A 26,461-nucleotide genomic window follows, 5' to 3' on the forward strand; every position below is an offset into this window, starting at 1 on the left:
GCAAAGATTTAAAGAGGTACTTGGGGTGGGAGGGAAGGAAGGGCACAAGCATGGTGTGGGGGATGGAGCGGTGCTGGTGCCCCCACCAAGATGGTGCTTGGGGTTGTTCCATCCCCTCCTTACTGCACCACTGCCTATAACCTCACCTAGCCCCACTCACTTTAGCCTCCCCAAACAGCTGAGTCATCAACAGCCTACATGGTATGTATCTGTGAATAAGGTTTTGGGTTTTTTAAAGAAACTTGTTTATTTGCATGTATCCAGGTTCATCAGCTTGGCTGTGAAGTTGTGGTCCTACTGCTAGAATTAAATCCAGACCAGGTGAATCTCTTTAATTGGGCTATTGACCGCTGTTACACTGGATCATACCAGCTGGCATCTGGATGCTTCAAGGCCATTGCCACTGTGTGTGGCAGCAGGTAATGCACTGGGCACTTGAGTCTGAACTTCAATCCTGTCTTTTGAGCACAATGGGAATAATTTTATAAAGAACTTGAGAATATAAAACAGTGTTTTCCATACTCAAGTAGGATCTTTTAAATTTGCCCCAAGGTATACATAGTAACATAGATGATGGCAGATAAAGACCTGAATGGTCCATCCAGTCTGCCCAACCTGATTCAATCTAAAAATTTGTTGGATTTTTTTCTTCTTCTTCTTCTTAGCTATTTCTGGGCAAGAATCCAAAGCTCTGCCCAGTACTGTTCTTAGGTTCCAACTACTGAAGTCTCCATCAAAGCTTACTGCTGTCCATTTACACCCTCCCAGCCATTGAAGCCCTCCCCAGCTCATCCTCCACCAAACGGCCATATACAGACACAGACCGTGCAAGTCTGCCCAGTACTGGCCTTAGTTCTTCAATATTTACTATTATTTTCTGATTCTAGATATAGTTGCAAAAGTCTTGATATTAGGGATGGGTGGAACTGGACGGGCTTGGGGGCGGGTCTAGGGGGTTTGGATTTTCCAAATGGAAAATCTGGTAACCCTACCCTTAATCCCTATGTGGTTTTAGGCCCTCTAAAATCTAAACCAGCAAGGTTAACAGGACACTATGACAGCATCAGGAAAATAACTAGTTATGTTTCTAAGACTGCAGCAAGAAACTGGTTATGTGTCGGAACATAATTGGTTATCTTTGTGATCTTATATGCCTGTTTCCCATGACCAGGAAGTGATGCCAGGAGAGCTGAGGTTTGTGCGAGCAGGTTCGAGATGCTGCTCGCTGGCGGTGATCATTTCTAGAGGTATGCTGGGCAGGCATGTGCGGTGACGAGGGCACCATCGCCCCGGGTGCCTTCTTCCCTCTCTATGCCGGTTCATAGACAATTGCGCGCAAGACAATCGCGCACGGACAACTGAGCGTAAGACAAGTGAATGCTAGTCAATTGAGCGCGAGGACAACAGAGCGCAAAGACAACTGAGCGTGAAGACGCTGAATTGTCTTGCGCTGAGTTATCCTTGCGCTCAATTGTCTTTGCGCGCTATTGTCTTTGCGCGGTGTAGTCTTTGCGCTGAGTTGTCTTCGCGTTTTTGTTGGTGCGCGATTGTCTTGCGCGCAATTGACCTGTCACCCTCTATGCCACTGATGCACCCAGCACATAAATACTATTTCCCTGTATGGTTGAATCTGAACACGCTCTGTGTTGGCAGATTCTATTCTAAATTAAGGGCGAAAATTGAGATACGTAGACCTGTATGTCTCAATTTCTATTTCTTTGACTTTTCTAAAATGATGCTGCAACTGTTGGTTCTTCCTTATAGAATTTCCCTCATCTCTTTAGTAACCAGTTTTGCTTGTATTTTTTGAGGTGAAGTACCAATGAGATGCAAACTGAAACGGGACTAGGCCCATCTTTCTACAGTGCTATAATTTTCACAAAGTGGTACAAAATGAATGATGTAATATAAAGCAGAATATTCACGTGACTTTTTATTCCAGGAATTACCCTTTTGACATTGTGACACTTCTGAATTTGGTGTTGTTTAAGGCATCGGACACCAATCGAGAGGTTTATGAAATCTCCATGCAACTCATGCAGGCATGTATCAGTTTTATACAAATTCTTCCTTCCAGAATTAACGTTTCAGTTTCTTACTATGCTGCTTGCTAACCGTGATGAAAGGTTGCCACTCAAATTGGCAAACTTAAACCTTAAGAACAGTGAAAACAGCAGTTTACAATTGGTTTTATATTTTTAGTTCTTTAAAAAAAAAAAAAAGTTTAATAATATATTTCAACTGTATTGACCCCATCCATCAATTAATCCAGGGTAGATCACAAAGTTTAAAAAATAACAATAGCTATTCATCAGATAAAACAATATTGTATATCAAAGTTTTTTAAAAAAAAAAGTCTAATTAAACAAATATTTTTGGTTCTAAAATGAAAACAAATAATATTGTAGAATCTTCAGAATTTCAAATTGCTTAGTTTTCAGCCCTGTTGATTTTATTTTATTTTTTTACTTTCATAAATGTCCTATTTCATAGATTCCCCATCTTACAAGGACAATCCACATGGATAGAAAAATAACTACGTGTTGGCATTTACAAATGCCTCAAAGCACATATAAGTGCCTTCTTGAAGGAGCAGGTGTAAATGCAAAGGTCTGGCCTTCACAGAGATCAGCTCTCTGCCCTCACTCCACCTCCCTCTGAGCCCCACCCACCCCCCTAGGTGTTGAAGACCCTGCCCACTCAGTTTAAAGAAAACATTCCAAGGACCCCCCAATAACATATTTATACCCTTGAGCCCATTCCCAGCCTTACCAAAAGTCTGTAGTGTCTAATGTGAGCCAGAATGATCCCTAGTTGCTCCTGCTCCTCTTGGTCTGGGGGTTCAAAATGACACCAGTGGCTTCTGCAATATAGAAACATAGAAACATGATGGCAGCTAAAGGCCAAATGACCCATCCAATATGCCTATCCACAGTAACTATTATCTCTTCTTCTCTCTAAGAGATCCCATATGCCTAAGGGTCAGGATGACAAATTTGTTCATACTTTGAGATTACTACTAGAGATCACTGGTGTTATTTTGTAGCTGGGATGGGGATAAACAAAAGCAATTGAGGATCACTCTTCACACTAGACATGAAAGATTCCCAATAAGGTGGTGGGGGAGGGGGGGTCATCATCCTTGTGTGCCTTTGGGGGACTGGAGGTAATGATTGAGGAAGGATTGTGTTTGAGGATCAGGATGTGCATTCACACCGAGGAGCAGCAATTTTAAAAAGCAGCTCCTACACACTTCTGGGCTTTGATTTGTTTTTCCCACATGCGGCTTTTTAAACTTTTGCTCCCTTTGGACATGGGGAGCCTTAAATGGGCAGTTTTGTAAAATACTGTGGAAATTCTTCTTACCCCAACCTCCACATCCTTTTTTAAAATAGGGATTCCCAGATTTTTTTAAAAATAGAGAGAGATGCCTTTTGATATGGCTAGACCCACCTAATCAAAAAGTACATTCTCTGTGTCAACACCCTACCTGTTCCTGTTTAGAGGATTACACAGTATCACTAGAAGCTTACTCAGATGCCACCTTGTGGAAGCTTCCTCCCTATCTGAACATCTTGTTTGTTTTAGTTACCCATTAGATTGTCCCAAAATATTTTTCCAGCACTGTTTCAGTGCAAAACTTTGAAGGGTCCAGTTTGGACAAGTTACATGTGAACTTGGTAGATCAATATTGTAGGTTAAGGAAATTCTAAAAATGGCTTAGCTCATGCTTTATTTCTCACTTGCAGATTCTTGAAGCAAAACTTTTTGTCTATTCAAAGAAAGTGGCTGAACAAAAACCTGGCAGCATCCTTTATGGTACACATGGTGCCCTGCCACCCCTGTATAGTGTATCCTTGTTCCTGCTTTCCACCGAACTGGCCAGGATGTACCCTGAGCTCACCCTTCCACTCTTTTCAGGTACCAACATTTACAATCAGAATAAAGAGCATAACCAGTTTTGTTTTGAATTTCATGGAGAATCAATGAGCAAGCATAATTCTCTGAGGGGTACATTTGGTAAAGATTTACTATAATAATAGCTTTCTTTAGGTTAAAACAATTTTTATTAAGTGCCACAAAACCAGGTTACAATGTAAATGTAAAGAATATTGGTGCTATTGATATCAAAACTAGACAGAATGATTTAGATACCCTCATGTCTGAAGAAAGAGCACCGTTGTATAACTGGAGAATATCGAACCTAATAAAAATAATATTCCTTCAACTCTGTAACCTGAATCTAGATTTCATTCTAATAGTTCTATAGATGGAGAACTCCCCCAACGCACGGTTAAATAGCTGTCTTTATAATCCGTGCCATACCTTACAGTTCAGGGCAGCTTACAGTTGAAACAAGAGCTGGGACATAACCAAGTCCAGCTTTGCCTGCGTGCAGGAGAAGCAGACTGAAGTCTGCAGCTGACAGGCCAATCCCTCTGTAGTACCTGTTGGCCAACCTGCAGAAGCTTTTGTGCACCTCAGGGTCTGTTCCCCTGTGGTCTACTGGGCCACAGGGGCTTGAGAGCAGGCTATCTGGCATCCGTAGGAGGCTCAGCAGTGCTCTTCAGGATGCCGGTTACGTTTTGCTTCCCCCGCTCCCCCCGTTTTGCCTGTTTAGATACACAGGGGTTAGAGGCTCAGTCAGATTTGTGCAACTGGCAGCCTGAAGATTTAGCATTAGAGGAACAGTCCAATTGAGGCAGTGATTTCTTCTCCCAGTTCCAGCTACGTTAAGAGCTGAGGCCTGTGTGGAGCCAAGCTGCATCATATCTCCAGCACAGGTCACAGTGAGAAAGGCTGTTTCAGCCTACGAGGAAAATTGGGGGTGAGGGTGTCTTTATAAACTGAATATTTTCAGGTTTCTGCTCCTTCCCTTAAGGTTCCCCACCTCCAAAATCCCTTTCACACTGTTTTTTTGTTTTAGTTAAGGCATTTTAGAGCTGGTTTTTTTGTGCTCAAAATGCTGCCACGGCAGCCATCTTGGATTTCCTGAGGATTTTTTTTTTTAATCTTCAGAACCTTCAAATCACCTCATTTTGTCTCAAAACTGGCAGGAATGGAGTCCTCAGGCTCCTTTACCCTTAGGTCATACCGGGTTTGCACTGGATGAGTGCCCTTGCACCACATGCTGCACAGCACATGAAGGGGGGGAATGGGAGTGGCTGGCTTAGCCCTCCCCCCCTTTGTTTTATAGGGCTGAGAAACAATATGGGAGTCTATTGGCTGGAAATAAATCCCTTCCAAAGCACCAGAATGGTAATCCACCTAAGTGCAGGAGCGTGGAGGCTGCAGAGGCCAAGAGACGCAAGCAGGAGTTTTCTGAAGGAGACTCTGCTCTACCTAATACATCATGTTCTCTGTCATGTCAATGTGATTAGGACTTCCGAAGGGGAAGTTGGCAGCACACCAGGAGACGTACCAGGGGGCTTGGGCTACCAGGGTGCGTCTAGTTCAGTATCAGAGACTAGCCAGGATCTGGTGGGTCTTTCCAATGGAGACTCAGAGGACAAGGTGTCTATCTGTACGCCTTTGCTATCACAGAGCAAGTCTTCCCTGTTGGAAGATGTATAGTGTTCTACCACTGTCCAATGAACTAATCGGGACACACTGTTTTAATGCAGATGCCAATCTTAGGTGCCTGTCTAGCACCTACGGCCAGCATGGGCATGTTTTGATCTGGAAGTGGCCTTAGGAGTCTGTAGGCGTCCCTGGGGAAAAAAAAAAAAAGATGTGATTCTGGATGCGACACCTGCCGGTGATTGACATGCAGCAGGTGTCTGTTTTGCAGGCCTTTTGCTTCCAGAATCAGGCCCTATATGCCTACTTTGATCTGCATAAATATCTGCGGCTTCACTATAGGTGCAATTTATGCAGGATTTGTGCTGGTATTTTGCACAGTCACACAGGTGCCTATGTACATTTACAAAATAGGTTGCAAATATTTATTGATTATTGAAAGCCTCTATACCACTACTAATGACTGGGGAGTTAGTTCGGAGCAGTTTACATGGGCTTCTGTAATGGTGTTACAATACAGAGTTATTGTTTTCTGAGATGGTTTTCAATTCAGACACATACCATAATCGATCATCCTAGATATATACAGTACACATCTACGTAATACTAGTGTCGTATACTATGTTCATACTAAATCCTACTTATTTGTACACCTAATACCTGTATTGTGTTCTATGTTCATCTTAGATTTACATACATCCTTATAATTCTAGTTATCTGTACTTTATCATATCCTCAGCAATTCTGGGTATCTCTCCTGTGTTAACCCTATTGTGTTCCTAGTGGAGACTAATAAACCCCTGCAAAAAAGTCAATGCTTTTGTGTGGAAATGTCTTCCTGTATATTCAACCTTCAAACTTGCAACTACTTTTTGCCCCGGGGGAGAAAGGACTTCAAGGGCTCGCGGCTGGCTGGTTTTAGAACCTGTCTTAGCAGGTCATCCACTTGCGAGCTATCATTAGTCAAAAAATCCCTTTGGGCATGTCTATTTTTATTTTTTAGTCACTTATATATTCATGTAATAATCACAATTAGTAAACAAAACTTAGTGTTAATTGTACTTGGCTTTGTGTTCAAGCTTGATCATGGCGCTCTAGGGCAATTTTGAAAATGAATTTGCTCAGCGGAGTGTCCCCGTTTCACTCTGCTTAGAGCTTCATCAGGAGAATATCAGCCCTGTTGTTAGCAAACATCAAGGAGAAATTCTTCCTCCTTATTTGAAGCAGTGTGCCTGATTAGTGGCTAGTGGGGACTAGCCAACTATCCTCCTCTACATTCTTATCCTCTCAATCTAGGCAGCTTGTCTGTTATAAAGTTACTTTCGTATGCTCAGATCTTCAAAAGTATATATACACAGTAATTGCAACACCTCCCTAATCCAGTACTCATGACTGCCGCCACTCAGTTCATATAAACTTATATGCATAACTTTATCCACATAAAGGGCAGGCAGTTTATAAAAGCCTGTTGCCCAGGGTAAATCACTATTTTACGTACAGAAATGTTTTGAAAAATCACAGTTTGTCATTTGCAGAGAGATTTTGACACTGAAACTTTGCCTTTCAAACACTTTTTTTTTTCTCCAGAGATAAGTCAAAGATTCCCAACAACTCACCCAAACGGGCGTCAGATTATGCTCACTTATCTGCTCCCCTGGCTTCATAACATTGAACTTGTGGACAGCCGGCTGCTTCTGCCAGGATCAAGCCCTAGCACACCGGAAGACATTGTCAAGGACAAGGAAGGTGATACGGCTGGCACACACGGACTAAAAGGAAGCGGCTGGGGCTCTCCAGAAGCTACGTCGTTAGTACTTAATAACCTCATGTACATGACTGCCAAGGTAACCAGAGTGAAAATACTTGTTATGGGGTTCACAATATGATACATAAAGGGACCGTACTAACTTTTGGTCATCACATCTAAAGGCCTTTCTTCAGGTGGCTTAGTAGTTGCACAGATGGCTAGTGATTCAACCTTAACTGCAGTTTTATAGGCATTCGCATATACTACTACTACTACTATTAATTATTTCACTAGTGCTACCAGACACATGCTAACTTGGTAGTCTGTGGGGATTCAACAATAACCAGGTTTGATGTTATGCCTTTGGCCTAGGTGACACACCATTACTTGTTGGAATAATTTTCTAGTCGTTTCACTGGTTCCCTGTCCATCTCCACATAGGATTCAAACTCCTCTTACTAACGTTCAAAGTACTTGCTCTACAGCTCCTCAGTATCTCTCCTCTCTTATTGCTCCCTATACTTGCCCCCACCCCCGGAACTCCATTCAGCAGACAAGTCCTTCCTGTTGGTACCCTTCTCCACTGCCAACTCCCGTATCCGTCCCTCCTATCATGCTGTGACTCATGCCTGGAACAACCTGCCTGACTCGTTAACGTCAGGCTCCATCTCTGAAGGCCCACTTCTTTGAAGCTGCGTTTAAATCCTAACTCTACCGACATACCCGTCATCCCCTTAATGGCTCCCTACCACCTCTTCAGCCCCCTCCTATTCCCTTCTTGAACCCTTAAGTACAGACTCCCCTTTGTCCTATGTGATGCCACCTCATCAGCCTCCCCCCCCCCCAGTTCCCTACATGAGCACTTGTTATCCCCTTTTATCCTGTGCTTCGTAATTAGATTGTAAGCCCCTAGTAGCGCTATAGAAATAATAAATTGTTATATTGTTTTTGTTGTCACGCCTACTGCTGTTCTTAAAAACAAAGACATTTATATTTTTAGCGTTTATATGCCACTTATAGCCTAAGTGGTTTACATTCAGGTACTCAAGTATTTTTCCCTATCTGTCCCAGCGGGCTCACACTCTATCTAATGTACCTGGGGCAATGGGGGATTAAGTGACTTGCCCAGGTCGCAAGGAGCAGCATGGGATAATATTCTAGAAGATGATTATTATTGTAACTCTATAGGATTTGGTTTGAAACACCATTCTGGAAACAAATATAAAAAAAAAAATGAGCCTGTTTTTTGGTGTGTTTTTTTTTTGTTTTTTTTTTTTTAAACAAATGCTTCTAAAATCGAGCCTCCGTGATAATTGATTACTGGCGCCGAGTTGGTGGGGGTGCTGGCTCCTCTCCGTCGTGCCATCCCTCCCCCCCCCACCCCGTACCTCTGTATTATACTTAATAGTGTGAGCAACTTCTGCCTATTGCTTGCGCCAGCCTGGTTCCCCTCTGAATTACTTCCGGGTCAGAGGGAAATCCAGCGCTAGCGCAAGGAGCATGTCGCCGAAGCCACTCACACTGGCAAAGATTTAGAGGTATGTGGGGATGGGGAGGGAGAGCACAAGTGTGGAATGGGAGGCGCAGAAGGAGTGGGGCGCAGGGGCCAGTGCCACCACCCCGGGTGCCTCCTACCCTTGCTACTTATTACGCCACTGGATATAGACAATTCACTGTTCTTCACACTGCTTTCAGTTAAGCAGAGAAGGTGGGTTGTGGAAGGTCTGAATGTAGATTACTCAGTCCTTAGTGTGGCAAGATAGAAACTGGAATTGTGTGTAATCTGCTATAGTTTGAGTTTTTAAAGACTGCAGTTCCTTTGTGACTATCTTCTTAGAGCTTAAAGGGTACACCTGGCATGGCAGGCATCTAGAAAGCAGGCATCTGCCGCATGCCAATCAGACAGGTTCCGCTTACAGAATTGTGGCTAGCAAGGACCCTAGATGCCAGAAATGTAGGCCAAGCCTACATTTCTGGTCTTTGCAGAATCATGGCCAGTGGTGCCTAGTGATACCAAAGTCCGGCACCATCCCAAACATGACCACTTCTGTGCTTTGGTGCCTCTAGGCACTGGTCCTGGAGGACTTATACAACAATGACCTGTATGGAAGAGTTGTCAGAAGGAAACCTTTTCTGCAATGTTTTCACAAAATCATTGTCTAAATCGGGGGTCCCCAAAGTCCCTCCTTGAGGGCCGCAATCCAGTCGGGTTTTCAGGATTTCCCCAATGAATATGCCTGAGATCTATGTGCATGCATTGCTTTCAATGCATATTCATTGGGGAAATCCTGAGGGACTTTGGGGACCCCCCTGGTCTAAAATATGCAAAAGAAACACCTACTTGGTAAGCCTGAAACCTTTAGGAACAAACAGCTTTAGTGTGAGGAAATGAAAATTGGACTGTTTGTCCATAATCACAAGCTACATATTAAAGAAAAGGAGGCAAAACATTTCATGAAAAGCACACTTGGCCTGCAGTGAGGCCCAGGAGGGAATTAATCATGGTTTGGGGACTCTCGGACAGCCAATATCATAGGATATATGGTGCAAGTAGAAGGAAAAAATGTATTCAAAATATCAATGCATCAATGTCCCACAATCAGTGAAGAAATTGAAACTGAAAAGAAGTTAAGTTTTGGATTGCTGACATGAAATGCCTCGTATCTTAAAATCAACCATTTGGTAATGTACAAGAAGGAAAGATGAAGGTTTTAGAGTGGCCTTCACAATCCCCCCCCCAAATATTACTGAAAATCTGTAAGATTTTTAAACATGCAGTGCATGCAAGGGAAACTTAAGAATAATTCTGAGTTAAGAGTTCACCAAGAAGGGTGGGAAAGAACCCAAAAACAAGAATAAAGAAAACACTTAACTGGCTACAGGAAATATTTGAGAGTTTTTTCCACTGAAAATGTTTTTCAAAATACTGATTGAAAAGGGTGTTCAGGCTTTTTGCTCACTTGTTTGTAGTTTCAAAATGAGCAAATAGCAATTATGCATTAAAATTTGCAGAAGGATGTTCTGCATAACTTTGTACCATATAAAGGTAGTGTTAGATTCTGTTTGCTTACAGTTTGACCTGGGAGGGGAGGGGGGCTAAACTTTTACACACTATGACTAGGTTAATGGTAAGGAACAGTTTGCAAGTCAGTTTTGTCTTTGATGAAGCTACTAATAACCACTAGCGATTTTAAAATGGACTTCTACTTATCACTTATATATTTTATTTATTAATTTATTTTAAAATTTTCTATCCCACTTATATCCTAAGTGGGTAACAAATGATACATACATAAAAAGATAAACAAACTACAAATTTATCAAAGTATCAGCAACACAATAAAAAGTAATTATCTAGTATTCAGTTCATATGGGATTGCTCTGTCATCTACTAGTTTAAAACAATCAGGTAACGATAGCTCTCACAAATAGCGCTGAGAGGCATATGTAGCGCTGTACATTTTGACATTTTATAGATAGTCCCTGCTCGGAAGAGCTTACAATCTAACTTGGACAGGCAGACATGACGTAGAGGGTAGGGGATGCAGAACCCAAGGTGAGAGGAGTTAGGAGTCGAAAGCACTCTCAAAGAGGTGGGCTTTTAAACGGGCCTTGAACACTGCCAGAGATGGAGCCCACCGGAGGAATTCAGGCAGCTTGTTCGAAGCAAATGGTGCAGCAAGGCAGAAGGGACGGAGTGTGGAGTTGGCATCTGAAGAGAAGGGCACAGATAGGAGGGACTTGCCAGCTTGGTGGGGGGGGATCATAGGGAGAGAGAAGTGAAGAGAGTAAGTGCATTTGTAGGTCAGTAAGAGGAGTTTGGAAATGGATGGGAAGCAAATGAAGGGACTTTAGGAGAGGAGTAACATGAGTAAAGTTGCTCTCCCGGAATATGAGTCGTGCAGCCGAATTCTGGATGAATTGGAAGGGAGTAAGATGACTAAGTGGAAGGTCTGAGAGTAGCGAGTTGCAGTAGTCTAAGCGCGAGGTGATGAGGATGTGGATAAGTGCTTTGGTAGTGTGCTCAGAGCAGAAGGGTTAGATTTTGGTAATATTATAGAGGAAGAAGTGGTAGGTTTTAGCGATATGTTGTATCTGGGCGGTGAAGGAGAGCGAGGAGTCAAAGATGACCCTGAGATTACGAGCAGACAAAACAGGAAGGATGAAAGTGTTGTCCACAGAGACGGAGAATGAGGGAAGCGGAGAGGTGGGTTTAGGCTGAACAAATCCAGAAAGATTTTCTGCACCTGGTTGTGAATGCTAGGCAACAGGTTTTATTTTATTTTTTTATATTATACCTTCTCCAAATTGAAAGCTATCAAAGCAGTATAGAATTGGGTATTTTTCTGTCCCTGGAGGGCTCACAATCTGAGTTTGTACCTGAAGCAATGGAGGGTTAAGTGTCTTGCCCAAGAAACCAAGACGCTGCAGTTCATTTTAACCAGGCTTCCCTGATTCTCAGCCTGTCGCTATTCTTCCACTCCCAAGGTTTCCACAAACTAAATAACCTGGACTGATCGCACTGGTGTGCCCCCCTACCCCCCCCCTTTCCCCTGTACCTGTTTAGCTTCCCCGGCACGAGCAGCATTTCCAGCTATGCTGCCTGCACCGGTGTCGGCTCTCCCTCTGATGTCACTTCCTAGTTGCAGGGCTTGGAAGTAGCGCCAAGACCGGCGCGAGCAGCAGGTTGGAGCTACTCCTCGCACTAGCAAAGAGCTAGAGGTACGATGGAGGGGGGGAGTTTGGAGAAGCGGGGGTTGCATAGAGAAGGAAAGGTTCTGGCACTCCCACCAAGATAGCACCTGGGGCAGTCCAGCCGTCCTCCCTTGCTACGCCACTGACTGACCGATCATCTTTGGTAATGATTTTTTTTTATAGTGAATTTACTGGAGCAGCAGCTTACAGATGTTAACTTTTAGAGCATAAAATTGATTTGGTGTCTTTTGGCATCTAAAAAACAAGTTTCTCAACTACACAAGACAAAACTGAGCCTTGAAAAATTTACCTCCACATATTCCTGTGTCAGCCTGATCGACATTACTGTAACTTTACCAGATTGCTATTGAATCTTCATGTCTAGCTGTAACATGGCACACTTCAGGTTCCCATAAAAACTGACCTTCGATTTCATGTGCTGAAAACTTTATTTTTTTTTTTTTTCCTGTTTTGTAGTATGGAGATGAAGTTCCAGGACCAGAGGTAGAAAATGCCTGGAATGCTTTGGCCAACAATGAGAAATGGAGCAACAACCTTCGAATAACCTTGCAGTTTCTAATTAGTTTGTGTGGTGTTAGCAGCGATACCATCCTCTTACCTTATGTAAGTGTTTAAAATAGCCCAAACGGTGAAACAATTTCACATTTTAGCACGCTTCTGTTTTTAAAGGGTCTGTGTATTTGTGGAAAAGATTGTATAATGTAATTCCATGGTTTTTATGCAATTCTGTCTTCAATTTCTCTCACCAAAGACAATTAAATCATTTGTTCAATGGAAGGTATCCTTCTTTTATCAAGCTCCTTTAATTTGGAATGATCTCCCTATTTTAATAAGGTCAGTATACTGTTTTTAGAAAACTTTTAATGACATTCTTTTTTTAAAAAAATATTTCTTGAAATTTGTCATCTTCTGCTGTTAATCTTCTGTTTGAATATGTGGCATTGCATTATGTTCAACTGGGTTTGTTCCCAGTAATAGAAATATATTGTTGCTGCCATGAACTTGTAAGGGCTTCAGCAGAATATAAGTCAAAATGTACTGTAATAACAGAAATCAACAGGGGCCTATTTACTTAATCATGTTAAGCTTTTGCAGTTAATGCTCTTTAACAGCCAGAGTTAACCAACAATGGTTGCAAAAGCTTCACGTTAACTGTTGAAAACATTTCAGCACTTTGGTGAAGGCACTGGGTAGTAGATGCTAATCCATGTAACATGGCCTCTTAACACAGAATTCAGTAACCTACACTTCTGCAGGAGACATTAACTGTTGCACATTAGAACTCTTACCACCTACAAAATGGAAGGTGGTATGTTCTCATGTGGTTACTTTTAAAAATGGCCGTGTGCTAATGGAAACCTTGGCGCATGGCCATTAATACAAACAAAAGTGAAAATAGGCCATTTTACAGCTGCTGTAAAAAATGGCCTTAGTGTGTGGGAGTGAGTCACATAAGGGCATGGCTTTTGTTTCTCCAGATATCTTAATGCAGTTTGCCTCCACTAAACAAGGTCAAAGGAGTTTAGTGGAGGCAATTTGCATCAAGCCATCTGGAGAAACAAAAGCCATGCAAACCAGTTCAATACATGAAAGCAGCTCCCAACCACAAATGATTCAGTTGGATGGATTTTATTTTCAGGATTCAATTTTAAAGATTTTCTAAATCTTTGGATCACGCCCGTTTTCACTATATCCGGTAATGAGTGATGTCATAAGAGTGCCACCTACTGGATGTCTCTTTTACCCCTGAGTCAGGCTTTCATGCCGAAACACGGACTGTGTTAGGTCTACAACACAAATTGAATATATGATAGAGACTTTTTTAACTTTTTAATAAATATTTATTCATTTAAGTTTATCTCTGGTTGATGTGCATGGTTCCATCCCCACTTGTCCCTTGTCTACACATATAAAGGTCATTTTAGAACACAGGCTATTTAAACATGGGGATGTATACCACATTAAATATTTGGTGGGAATTGCACCTGGTTTCCCTAGTTCTCAGGCCACTGCACTAACCATTAGGTCACTTCTCCAGGTTATTGATTACTGTACAGAGAATCAGAGTTCTGAGTTCTACATTAGAAAGTAAAGGCCTTATTGATCAAATAAGATGCAACTCATAATAACATTTCTTTGAGATGAACTGTCCTTCAAACAAAGAAACATGATGGCAGATAAAGGCCAAATGGCCCATCCAGTCTGCCCATCTACAACATCCATTATCTTAAGAGATCTCACGTGCTTGTCCCATGCTTTCTTGAATTCAGATAAATCTTTGTCTCCACCACCTCTACTGAAAGACTATTCCACGTATCAATCATCCTTTCTGTAAAAAAAAAGTATTGCTTTAGATTACTCCTATTATTCTTATGATTTTCAAACATGAAATCCATATTATCAAAGACCAGACATAAAGAGTGATATCACTGGGGTATTTGATGGTCATCTTTAAATATCATGCCCTTAGTTTTCTCTAGATTTAGTTTCATCTTGTTTTGAGAGATCAAATCTGCAACGTTAGTAAGTTTTGTTATTAACAATAGTTATTTATTGTATATCTAGAGCAGGGGTGTCAAAGTCCCTCCTCGAGGGCCGCAATTCAGTCGGGTTTTCAGGATTCCCCCAATGAATATGCACGAGATCTATTTGCATGCACTGCTTTCATTGTATGCTAATAGATCTCATGCATATTCATTGGGGAAATCCTGAAAACCCAACTAGATTGCAGCCCTTGAGGAGGGACTTTGACACCCCTGATCTAGAGTATCTAATGTTGTTAAAACATGGAAGTCATCAGAAGTAAGGACTATATGTTCAATTTCAAAGCCACCAGCAGTGCAAATCCTGAGTGTCCTGCAGTTTCTTTTTCTGATCGCTTTGCAAGTGACCTGCATGACCTTTTTTGAGTGCTGGTCTACAGGATGAGTACCACTGCCCTAATTGTCTGTTTTGGCTTCTTTCCAGATCAAAAAAATTTCAATCTATTTGTGTCGCAATAATACCATTCAGACAATGGAAGAGCTGCTGTTTGAGCTGCAGCAGACGGATCCAGTGAATCCCATAGTGCAGCACTGTGATAATCCGCCGTTCTACCGCTTCACTGCCAGCAACAAGGCCTCTGCTGCTGCTTCGGGTAAGAGTGAAACCAGTGTGGACTGTTTTGCACCACTCTGTCAAGTCTTGCCATATCTTTCAGCTCAGCATTTTGTTCTGTGCTAATGAGATTTTATGGCCATTTCTGGTATAGGACCACCATGTTGGAAAGACACTTAAGAACATAAGAATAGCCTTACTGGGTCAGACCAACGGTCCATCAAGCACAGTAGCCCATTCTCACGGTGGCCAATCCAGGTCATTAGTACCTGGCCAAAACTCAGAGAGATGGTAATTATCAGCAGCATAGCCAGACAATAAATTTTAGGCGGGTCTTGAGAAAAAGAGGGTGGGCACCAATTGTCCTCTCTCTCTATTCACCCCTCCTCCCTACTCAACTTTTTATTTATTTTTTTTTAACTGAACTGAACCGACTCAGGACCACCCAGCAGTGGTGCACCCTTAAGGGTAGCTTATGAGGATCTCTAAGCCCTGCCAGCTGAAGGCCTAACCAGATGCTGCCAAGAATTCTGATGCCCACCTCGGCAGCTCCCTCTACCACCAACACTGGTGCATGTTTAGATTTTGGGCAGCAGTGTTCTTGGTGACATTGTGGGGGAGGTTGGTATGGAGATCCCCACCAGCCACTGCTAAGTGTATGTTACTGCTGGGAGGCCCTGAGCCCTAAGTGAGTGAGCCCTGTCCTACCCATGGCTACGCCTCTGGTAATTATGTAAAGCATTTTGCACACGTAAAGCTTTTTTTTACAAGAGAGAGAGAGAGTCTTTTGTAGAATTGGTTTTAAAAAGTAGGTACATGAAAGTACAAGTCTATTTTTATACAGCCTGCACTTAGATATTCCTGAGGGCCTTGTTTGGGCAGATTTTGTGTGAAGTTCTAAAATGTGTGCATACTTTATAAAAATACTGGTGAGGGGAGGATGCAATTTTATGACAGACGCCTATTAGCCAGGATAAGATAGTCACCTCAAACAAGCCTCACTCGTGCACAAATTTACCTTGCAACTCAGCTCAAGCTTTCAGACAACTTGAAGCTAGTTATCAGATCACAGTAAAATAATTCCTGTACGTTCTTGTTTTGCTCACATGAATTCCTTTTTCAAGATTTTAGTTTCTCCCCAAGCCTTATAAAATTGCCCCAGAATTAACAAGTATCTTATTTAACAGAGGAGACCCCCAAATTATTCCGTGATGCTGGCAAACTGCAGCTCTGTCATTTGTATTAATGAACTCTCTCAGTCCCCTCCCCTGTACATGACATTGTGCTGAATTACCTGTTTCATACCCAACCGGCATAGTAATAAGACATGATAAAATGTCCCAGTAAAAATGGTGCGAACAATTCTGAAGGAGAAGCCCGAAAGGCCTCAAAGATGAAAGCAGAAACCCATACCAAAGAGTCACATACGCAGCCTTGGATTATTCAGGATATACTTTTATTGATAGAAGAAGTTTCTAGACTCGACACTGACTCCTAGCTTTGCTTCGGTCACAAGCAGGATTTTACAATGCAGCTACTTCATATAGCACCATTTGGTTCATACCTCATTTTTTTATGAGTGAACAATTTGTCAAAGGATCATTTTATATCTGACTCTTGACCAAGGCATATTTGCCGAAACAGTTAGTGTAGAGTCTACAAATCTCTTCTATCAATAAAGTGTATCTTGAATAATCCACGGCTGAGTATTTGACATCTCTTCCTCGCAACTCTTTGGTTTGGTGAACAATTCTGATACATATGTCAAGTCGGAGCTAGAACTTATGGCAGTAGTAATGAAGAACAGATCCCTAATGAAGACAGCTCAAACTGTGGCTGAATGTCATCGGTACACAGATGGCCCCAGCATGAAGGCCACGAAGCAGCCTGTGAGTGCTGCTGGCCTGATGCTCCTCTGCAGCAAGGTATTTATGGTCGCAGTCGGTGGGGATCGGTTGGGAGGGAAGGATGGAGGGTCATTGGCGGTTCAGCGGGGCAACAGCGGGTGCTCAAGGGTTTTGCTGCACGAGGGATGGGAGGGAGGGAAGGATGGAAGCTGGGCAAGGGTTCTGCTGCACAGGGGGATGGAGGGATAGAAAGATGCTGCAGAGGGAAGGCACAAGGAGATGTGTGAGAGGGGAGGAAAGATGTTGCACATGTGGAGGAAAGCAAAGAGGAAGAATTGGGGTGAAAGAGAAGAAGGTCAATGATCATGTACATGAAAAAAATAAGCCCTACCCAAAAATAAGACCTAATGCCTTTTTTGGGCCCCAAATGAATATAAGACACTGTCTTATTTCCGGGGAAACACGGTAGTAGCCAACTCATAACTCCTTTTGAATATCAGGTCATGTGTTGCCTCCCATAGAGCTTTACTGTTCAGACTCGTGCTTATTGGCATTTGCATGCATATGTATTCTGGCCTGAATCTTAGTCAATAAAAGGAAAGCAGCAGACCCCATAGTGGTTAAACCCGACAAGAAAAGTAAGGCCAGATAAATGATCTTTCAAAAAAAAAAAAAAAAAAAGGAAGAGGTTTAAACAATTTTATTAAATAATAGGTTGAAAGAGCTCTGTGTCCACCACAAAGCTACTGTGTGCCGCAGAAGGAGAGGTGCCAGTGCCGGCTGGCTGTCTACAGGACGTGCCTCTTGCAGCAAGAGGCATATCCTGTAGGCAGTCAGTCGGAGCTGGCGCCTCTCCTCCTCCCTGGTGCCTGTCCTCCTCTCCTCATCTTTTCTTTTTCAGCACATACCCCCCTCCCCACCCCCACGGGCGTCTCAGGATCCCGTCTGGAATGCCTCTACGCATGCGCGGATATCGACATGATGCATGTGCTTGATGTCATTGGCTCTACATCCATGCACGTCTGGGTGCCCTCGAGCCGCGGCCCCCAATTTAATGTGCCACCAGCTCACAAAGTTTGTGAGACACTGGTCTAGGCCAACAGTTAGTATATATGATTGTATACTCATATATGGTAATGTAAGCCTCTTTTCTTTTGGGTTTCCCCTCTCATATTGTGGGCTTATAGGAAATTCATTGCTTTTTTTTTCCTTATACCGGAGGCACTGTTAAATTTACTTTTTTACATGTTGTATAATGCAAATGAATTTTAATTCCTGAAGCACGTTATATGTTATGTATCACTTTAAAATGCAAATAAAAAATATAAAATAAAATTACATATGTGAGCCTAAAATCTTTGAGTGGCTTTCTCATGTGCATTTTGTGACCCCTTACATAGAAAAGGTTGGAGACCACCGATTTAAGCTAACTACATGTTTACAGAATAGCACTTAGGCGGCATGCTGGCATGTACATATGCAAATGTAGTATTCTGAATATCTGCTTATGTAATGCATGCATAAATTTAGTGTGTAGATTATCAAATTATCCTAGCAATGCATGATAAAGCTCTGTCATGTGGTAAGCGTTAGTAAATTGGTCCCTAATATAAAACATTTAAAAATGTGTGATTACTACAATCTTACTCGTAGGAACCACCTCTAGCAGCAATACTGTGGTTGCTGGGCATGACAGCTTCCCTGACATGGAGGAGGGCAGAACAATGAAAGAAGCAGATGACAGGTTAGTATTCTGATCTCCAATTAGGTGGATACGCTCTTAAACATTTTGAAATATTTTTAGTATTCAGTGAAAATATAGGACATAAGAGAGTCCAGATGATTCCTGAGTGCTGTAGCCACACTCCTCCTCCTTCACCCTTCATTCAGATATAGAATGGATTTAGGGCCGGAGGAACCATTAAGTAAACTAGGTGGTCTCTTAGAGCAGTGGTTCCCAACCCTATCCTGGAGGACCCCCAAGCCAGTCAGGTTTTCAGGATAGCTCTAATGAATATGCATGGAACAGATTTGCAAGCCTGGCCACCTCCATTATATGTAGATCTCTCTCATGCATATTCATTAGGGCTATCTTGAAAACTCAACTGGCCTGGGGGTCCTTCAGGACAGGGTTGGGAGCCACTGTCTTAGAGCACTGTAGTTTTGGAAGTGGCAACAGCAGCAGCAGAACCAGGCACTGTCTTGTGCAAAGGCTGCCTGTCCTCCTCTCCGCCCCCTGCCTCCCTCTGTTGCTTCCCTTCCCCCTTACCACTGTAATGTTACTGGCACGAGCAGCAAACCCCCAAGCTGCTGTCGTGTCAGCGTCTGCTCTTCCTTTGACATCACTTCCTGGACACGCACCTAGGAAGTGACGTCAGAGGAAGAGCTGATGCTGACGTGTCAGCAGCTTGGGGGTTGCTGCTCACGTCAAGGATGCTGCAGAGGAATGGGGGAAGGGAAGTGGCACACTGTGGCAGGAGGGGGCGAGAAGGAGCATGTGGAGGTAAGGGGTGGAGAATAGGGCGGCAGAGGGGTGCCACCGCTGCAGGCGCCTCTTACCCTCACTACGCCACTGGGTTGGAGCAAACCTTGCAGACCAGAAGGGGTGATCCACAAACATAGGCAGAGGCAGATGTTCACTACAGGAAACTGTTTGTGCACTGCAAAGCAGGGAAGGGTTTGGGTTTGTTTGTTTTTTCTCAAATGCTCTGAATTACTGCCACCCGACTGTTCTTTCAGGATCCGTCCATGTCACCAACAGCATAAGCCATCTCAAGTCAGTTGGGAGGGGATGAAGAGGTGTTGTGCAGTTTATTCTGTGTGTGCTGGACAGAAGGGGATCTATAGATGGATGAATGCTGATGGTGGTGGGAGAAGGATGGGGAGAAAGCAAAGGTAGATGCTGGTGCAGAGAGGCGTATGAAGGGAGAGGGGAATCTGGATGCTCCTGTTGTAGGGGGGATTATAAGAGGGAAATGCTTTAGGGGGCTGAGGTGGAAGGGGGAGAGGGGATGTCCGAAGGTTCAGGGGCATTTGTTAGCTTTGCACTGGGCACCAGCTTGGATTAAGTTTACTCCTCCTCCTCGGATAACTAAATAAAGAAGAGAAAACTCACTGTAGTTTTGACCTAAAGTAACTTGCTGTTTGTGGCCAGGTTTGCAAAACTGAAAGATTTATAGATTCATCATTACTCCCTCCTTGGACAATGTTGAATGAGACAGGCAGTGATCTTTGACCTCTGTGGACAAGGAATTTGACTGCTGCTTTCACTCGCATGTTTTTCTGGGATTAGTAGAAAATAATACTTTTTTTTTTTCATTTTTGAGGACCTAATTAAAGCATGGCCTGCTTGCTGCTTCTGTTCTGTTTTATAACAACGCTCCTCTCTCCCTACTTTATGCAATGTTAAGCGCTATACAATAGCTAGCAAATTTTATTTATGGTTTAGTGCAAGCCTTTTCAATAGTAGACTTAAAATCTAGTACTACTACTATTTATCACTTATATAGCGCTGAACATTGTGACATTTAACAGACGGTCCCTGCTCGGAAGAGCTTACAAATAATCTAACTTGGAGGGACAGACAGACAGACATGATATATAGGGTTAAGGATGTGAGGAGTTAGGAGTTGAAAGCAGAGTGAGCCAATTCTGTAAACTGGTGCCTCAGCTTAGGTGCCCCATTGCCTTGTGCTTAGTGCCACAGAAAAGTAGCCCACCTCCAGTGGTAGTATGGCAAGATGAACAAGGAGGTGGATTGTTTTTATTCACTTGCCCACAAGTTACAACAGATGGTGAAAGTGGTCCCCATTCACATCTATGCACCTTTGGGTACATCAGATCGTGCTGGCTGATACTGCTTGCACCTCTTCAAGAGTGATGTTGCGGACAGTGTTCATGATGTTTTCCTTGAGTTCATCCAGGGTATGTAGATTGTTGGTGTACACTTTCTGCTTTAAATTTCCCCACAGATAAAAATCGCATGCGGACAAGTCCAAGGAACATGGTGGCAATAACCCCTTGCTCACAGTTCGCTCCTCTATAAACAGTTCATGAACCTGGTATTAGAGGTGGGCTACTTTTCCATGGCCCACCCTGTATATCAACATCTCAGCACCATGTTTCCATTATAGAATACTAGCACGTCGGCACTGGAGCACTCTTTTGCTCCATGTCTTTTATAATGAAGGGTTCTCTTCAAAAATTAATGCTTTTACATTACATTAGTGATTTCTATTCCGCCAATACCTTGCAGTTCAAGGTGTATTACATAAAAGTCAGAAATTGCATAAAAGATTACAGGAATAGCATAAGAGATGTCATAAGAGTTACATATGAATTACCAAAGAGTTGTCGAGATCTTAAGGTGATAAATGTTTGGGTAATAAGAATTATCAAAGAGTTGTTGAGATCTTAAGGTGGTAAGTGTTGGGTAAAGAGAGGCATTTAGCATTAGTTGGGGGCATATTAGAGTATATTAAGGGTATAGAGTGGGTAGGTGGGGTTTGGGTAGGAACTGGTCGTGTTAGATAGGTTTTATGTATTTTTTGAAGAGTAGAGTTTTAGTATCTTTCTTGAAGGTTTTGTAGTCTGTGGTCGATGGTGATTTGTCTGTCCAGTTTAGTGCTTTGGTGGCTATTAGGTTATCATATAATTTTCCTCGTTTAACATTTTTGGTTGGTGGGTGTGTGAATAGTGAGTGGGTTCTCCTGTGCCTGGTTGAGGTGGATTGGGTTAGTCGGTTATTCCAGTAGGTTGGGCTTTCTCCATTAATAGCTCCATTAATAGTAGAATTTGTTGTATGTTACTTATTTATGACTTGTAAATCACATCTGCCCTGAGCCCCATTCATCTCTGGGAGCAGAAAGTGAAGAGGACATCACCATTCCAATGCAGATTGCCATTCTTATTTCGGTCATTTAGGATTCTGTCTCTCCTATTTCAAGATATTAGATGCCTGATTTGTGGCTAAGATTTCATCCCTCTTCATTCTCTGATTTCCATCTTCTATGAACAGAGAAGCACATTTCCTTCCTCTTTTTATCCAGCAGTAAAATTGTTCTCTCATCTGTTTTTCTATTCTCCACACAGTTTCATAGATGTAATTCACTAGTATGGAAGGGCTGGTCTACATCCAGCTTACAAAATATCTAGAGCAACACTCTTTACTTCATGATTCTCAGTCAGGCTTCAGATCCCACTTCAGTACTGGAACAGTGTTAGCCTCACTGCTAGATTATCTAAATAGTTTGTTGAGCAAGGGTAGCAGTGCATTAATTCTTCAATTTGTTCTAAGCAGTGCCTTTGATTTGGTGGATCACACCAAGTTATTGGACTGCTTGGATGCACTAGGAATACAAGGTAATGTTCTTTTATAGTTTAAAGGATTTCTTAAATGTAGATTATACCAGGTTAGATTCAATAATGTGTCCTCTACCATTTGGAAAAACCCTTGTAGAGTTCCTCAAGGCTCTCCACATTCGCCCACCTTGTTTAATTCCTCTCATGTTGTCTGACATCTGGTAGCAGGAAAGCATACCACAGTAAGAGTTCCCTCTTCAAAATAATAGGTTTAAAAAAAGGTTTGGACAAGTTCCTGGAGGAAAATTCCATAGCCTGCTATTGAGGCAGACATGGGGGGGGGGGGGGGCAGCCACTGCTTTCTCTGGATTGGTACCATGGAATGTTGTTACTATTTTGAGTTTCTTTCAGGTACTTGTGACCTGGATTGGCCACTGTGGAAACAGGACACAGGGCTAGATGAACCGTTGATCTGACCCAGTGTTATTCTTATGTTCTTATCTATCCCCCCCTGGATATAGTGAATGATTTGCTCAATATTGAGGGTGCTCAAGCACCTAGAGGAGGGAAAAGGGATTGGAACTTGCATACCACCTTTTTGTAGTTATACAACCACATTCAAAGTGGTTTACATACAGGTACTTCAAGCATTGTCCCAGTGGGTTCACAATCTATCTAATGTAGTGAAAGATTAAGTGACTTGCCCAGGGTCACAGGGAGCAGCGCGGGGTTTGAACCCACATCCCCAGGGTGCTGAGGCTGTAACTCTAACCACTACCTAGGAGGCTGTAACTCTAACCAACCTCCTAGGAGACATGAAGTTTTGACTTTGCAAAGGTCTAAATTAGTATTGGAATAGATGTAAACTTTAATTCAAAGACCAGTCACACACACATAGTCCCAGAAGGATCATTTTTGTAAAGTAACTTGGCCCTGGAGGTCTGCTGTAGCTTCTTGGGTCAGATTCTTGTCGTACAGCCCATTATCAGTAATTGGACTTGAGCCAGAGAAATCCAGTAGCCTGTGCCAGGAGACTCTATCTGCAATCGCAAGTATGTTCTTGACATCAAATCTCCAAAGCAGTGGAATGATAATTAAAAACTGAACATTGCAGAAAGGTTATCACAAAGGTTTTACAGGCTTATAGCCATATAATTATTGAGCAGTAGAAGTCAAAGAGTTCATTCAGCTGAATATTTTTGACTTGGGAACTTGATTGTTGCATCTTGCTGCCATGTTACACGAGCTTTCTTTGTGTCCCAGTGGAGCTGTTTGTTTTGACATGAAGTCTGCTGAAGCTATTCTCTTACTGTCAGTTAAAGGGCAAGTCTAACCAGTGTCTCGTAAGAGTCTGTTCGATAAAGGAAAGTAGATGTCTCTTTTCTTTTGCAGAATACTAATGTAAGACGTGTGACAGGGTAAGACCTGGACTGGAGTAGCCCAAGCCCTGATCTGGGTCATCCAAGCCTCAGCCGAGCGGTTGAATGAGGCATGGAGGGTTAGAGGGGTGTCTGCATCAAAATAAAAGGTCTAGTATAGGTGTTTAGTGTGAATTTTAAGATTAATTTATTTTCTGGTCTTATATTGTAGTGCAATTCCAAAACATACAAAACAAAAACTCTCATGGTGGCTAAACAGCCTGTTAGCCCACCAGGCTTTATTCACTACTAAAGTTCAATCAAAACACAAAAATAACTTTTCAATTTCAAGTCCTGGAACCTGCAACCTGCTTGCACTACTTGGACAGGTTCCCCACAGTTCTCCTGTGATTATGCAAATTCATAAAAAACTGTGATTCTTAACTCTTCTGTTATTCTTAATTACGTCAGAAGCAGTAATTTCTGATCCTTCTGGTATTTTTAATTCAATCAGAGGCCGTACTTCTTAACTCTTCTGATATTCTTAGACTTGTGAGGCAACACCACCTTATCAGAAACAGCATTTTTTACTTTCCCCAAACTTTCAATCAAGCATGACTCAATCAAGCATGACTCCTCAGGTTCCATTTCCACATCATTTGCAAACATTTCTTCTGGCATTTCTCTATCAAAATCATTATTACCTTCAGAAGAATGATTAGAAGTTTCAGTCCTGAGGTTTATTCCTTGCTTTCTGTGGGGAATGCTGGTTTCTGTCCTTTGAATCCTGTCTTGCACAGGTCTGCTTCTCTCCAAGGATTCAGGTATCCTGTAAGCTTGTGGCTGCCTCTCCCTCTGCCTGCCTTGGCCTAGAGAACACACCCTTTTCCCTAGCATGGGCTGATTGCCCCTCACAATACTTGTGGTTCTCTGGTTCTTTGCTAATGAGCCTGGATAGCTTCCCTGCTCATTAACTCTGCCCCCAGCAGAGCTGATTGCAGGAGCTAATCACTTTGTGGGTTTTGCTATCACCTGCCTGGTGCATGCTGGTCCTTGTAGTTCTTTGCTTTTAGCATTCCATATATTAGAACCAGGCAAGTATAATCAGGTCACTTTTGGGTTACCTTTCACTGGGGATAAATTCTGCAGAGCAGTTTCCCTAACCTGCCTGCTTCTAGGGGTAGGTTTTGGGATGGTTTCTTCCAGCATGACAGGACTCTCCCTGTCACACAGGGTAGATATATGCACACTGTTTAGGTTCAGCTACTAATGCCAGCCATACCCCCTCTTTTACAAAAGCTGGAAGCGTAGGATGGCATGGTAAATGCTCCGACACTCATAGGAATTGAATAGGCATTGGAGCATTTGCCACACAGCGCTCAGCTGCACGGCATTGTAAAAGGGGGCCATAGATTTGGTATAATTAAGGGTACCTAAATGTGAAAATAATGTACTTTGCATTTTTCTATAAAGTACGTGCATAAGTGCGAGTCCCATCCAGGCTCTGGCAAGATGTATTTCCCCTTGCAAATATATGCTATGCATACATACAGAATAGCCCTGAAGCAGGAATTTGGCATGTAGCATATATATAGACACATACACATGTAACGCACACATAAATAGTAGTGCCTGTTTTATGGAATTTCTTTTTTTGTCTACTTTTGAATGATCCTCTTCTCCACTGTAGGTATTCTTTGATAGAAAGTGGTGACTGCTTAGCCAATCTAGTGGGTTTTCATATGCCTGATTCTGTCCCTTTTGAAAGGAAAGACAAAATACAATCCATGATGCACCTGAGCAAGCCCCTGCTCCACGTCCTCTGTGTGCATAGTACTGGAATAATATAGGGCCAGGACCAGAGTCAGTTCCACAGCATTATAGGGTGATTTCCTTGGAGAAGATGAATCCTATTGGAGGATAATTGGCTGTGTTATGTCCTTTCTGAAAGTTTTTAATAAAATAATCGTTTTTAGGGAGGGAATACTGACTGAAGGTATCTGCTAATGGAGAGTGGAAGCTCTTACCTTATTATCTTGGCGACTTGGTTTCTAATTTCATTGACAGTTTTTCTGCTTCTTAAGTACTACTGTGACAACTAGTGACATCATTGGGGTCCTGACCATCATACAGAAAACGCCGATTCTCTTGAGCAGAAATTAGAGTGAGTGCCAATTAAAGGCATCTGCTGACAGAGAGTGGAGGCTCTTATCTTAACATCTTGAGGACTTGGTTCTCAATTTCATCGTCAGTTTTTCTGTTTCCAAAAGTGCCACTGTTCAATTCGGCACTGAAAAGGACAACTAGTGACATCATTGAGGTCCTGACCATCATACAGAAAATGCTGACTCTCTTGTGGTGCATGGGCACAGGCGCGTGGCCACAGGGCGTACCCTAAGGGGCATGCAAGACCCCTTGGGAGCCTCATGGAGCCACAATTAGACTTGAGTGTTGGAAATAAGTTATCCCCTTACTTTGTTTATAAAGATACTTTAACTCTTTCTAATATGGGGAAGCGTAAAGTTAAAACTAAAGTCTCCACTCCTATTACAACAGGTCCAATAGACCTTCATGTGACTTATTTTGAAATGGTGACCTCTCAATTTATTATTCCAAAATTGGTATCAGGAGCATCACTTAGTTCTTATGATCGTACTGCTCCTCTTCCTCCTGGTTTTCCTAGTGGATTGGGACCCGAAGTTTATTTAATTATTTAGTCATTTATTTAGCCCATCCTCCCAAAGGAGCCCAGAACGGATTACAGGAGTACATTCATAATATGGGTAGGACAAATTTTAGTGAGACATAGACTTTACAACATTTACAGACTTTACATTATTTACAGTATAGACATAACATGCAGACTTATAAATACA

General features: G+C 42.5%; 1 protein-coding gene across 7 annotated transcripts in view; it reads left to right on the forward strand.

Annotated features, from left to right (window-relative positions):
- Positions 1-26,461, forward strand: part of FRY (FRY microtubule binding protein) — a 501,309-nt gene that overhangs the window by 312,660 nt on the left and 162,188 nt on the right. For all 7 annotated transcript variants that reach the window (XM_033948462.1, XM_033948457.1, XM_033948458.1 and 4 more), the window contains exons 29-35: positions 265-419; positions 1,943-2,042; positions 3,750-3,921; positions 7,108-7,364; positions 12,440-12,586; positions 14,951-15,119; positions 18,580-18,670. In XM_033948462.1, the coding sequence (XP_033804353.1) occupies positions 265-419; positions 1,943-2,042; positions 3,750-3,921; positions 7,108-7,364; positions 12,440-12,586; positions 14,951-15,119; positions 18,580-18,670 (1,091 nt within the window). The remainder of the gene's footprint in view (positions 1-264; positions 420-1,942; positions 2,043-3,749; positions 3,922-7,107; positions 7,365-12,439; positions 12,587-14,950; positions 15,120-18,579; positions 18,671-26,461) is intronic.

This window comes from Geotrypetes seraphini, chromosome 6 (assembly GCF_902459505.1).
Source record: "Geotrypetes seraphini chromosome 6, aGeoSer1.1, whole genome shotgun sequence".
In the NCBI taxonomy this organism is placed as follows: Eukaryota; Metazoa; Chordata; class Amphibia; order Gymnophiona; family Dermophiidae; genus Geotrypetes; species Geotrypetes seraphini.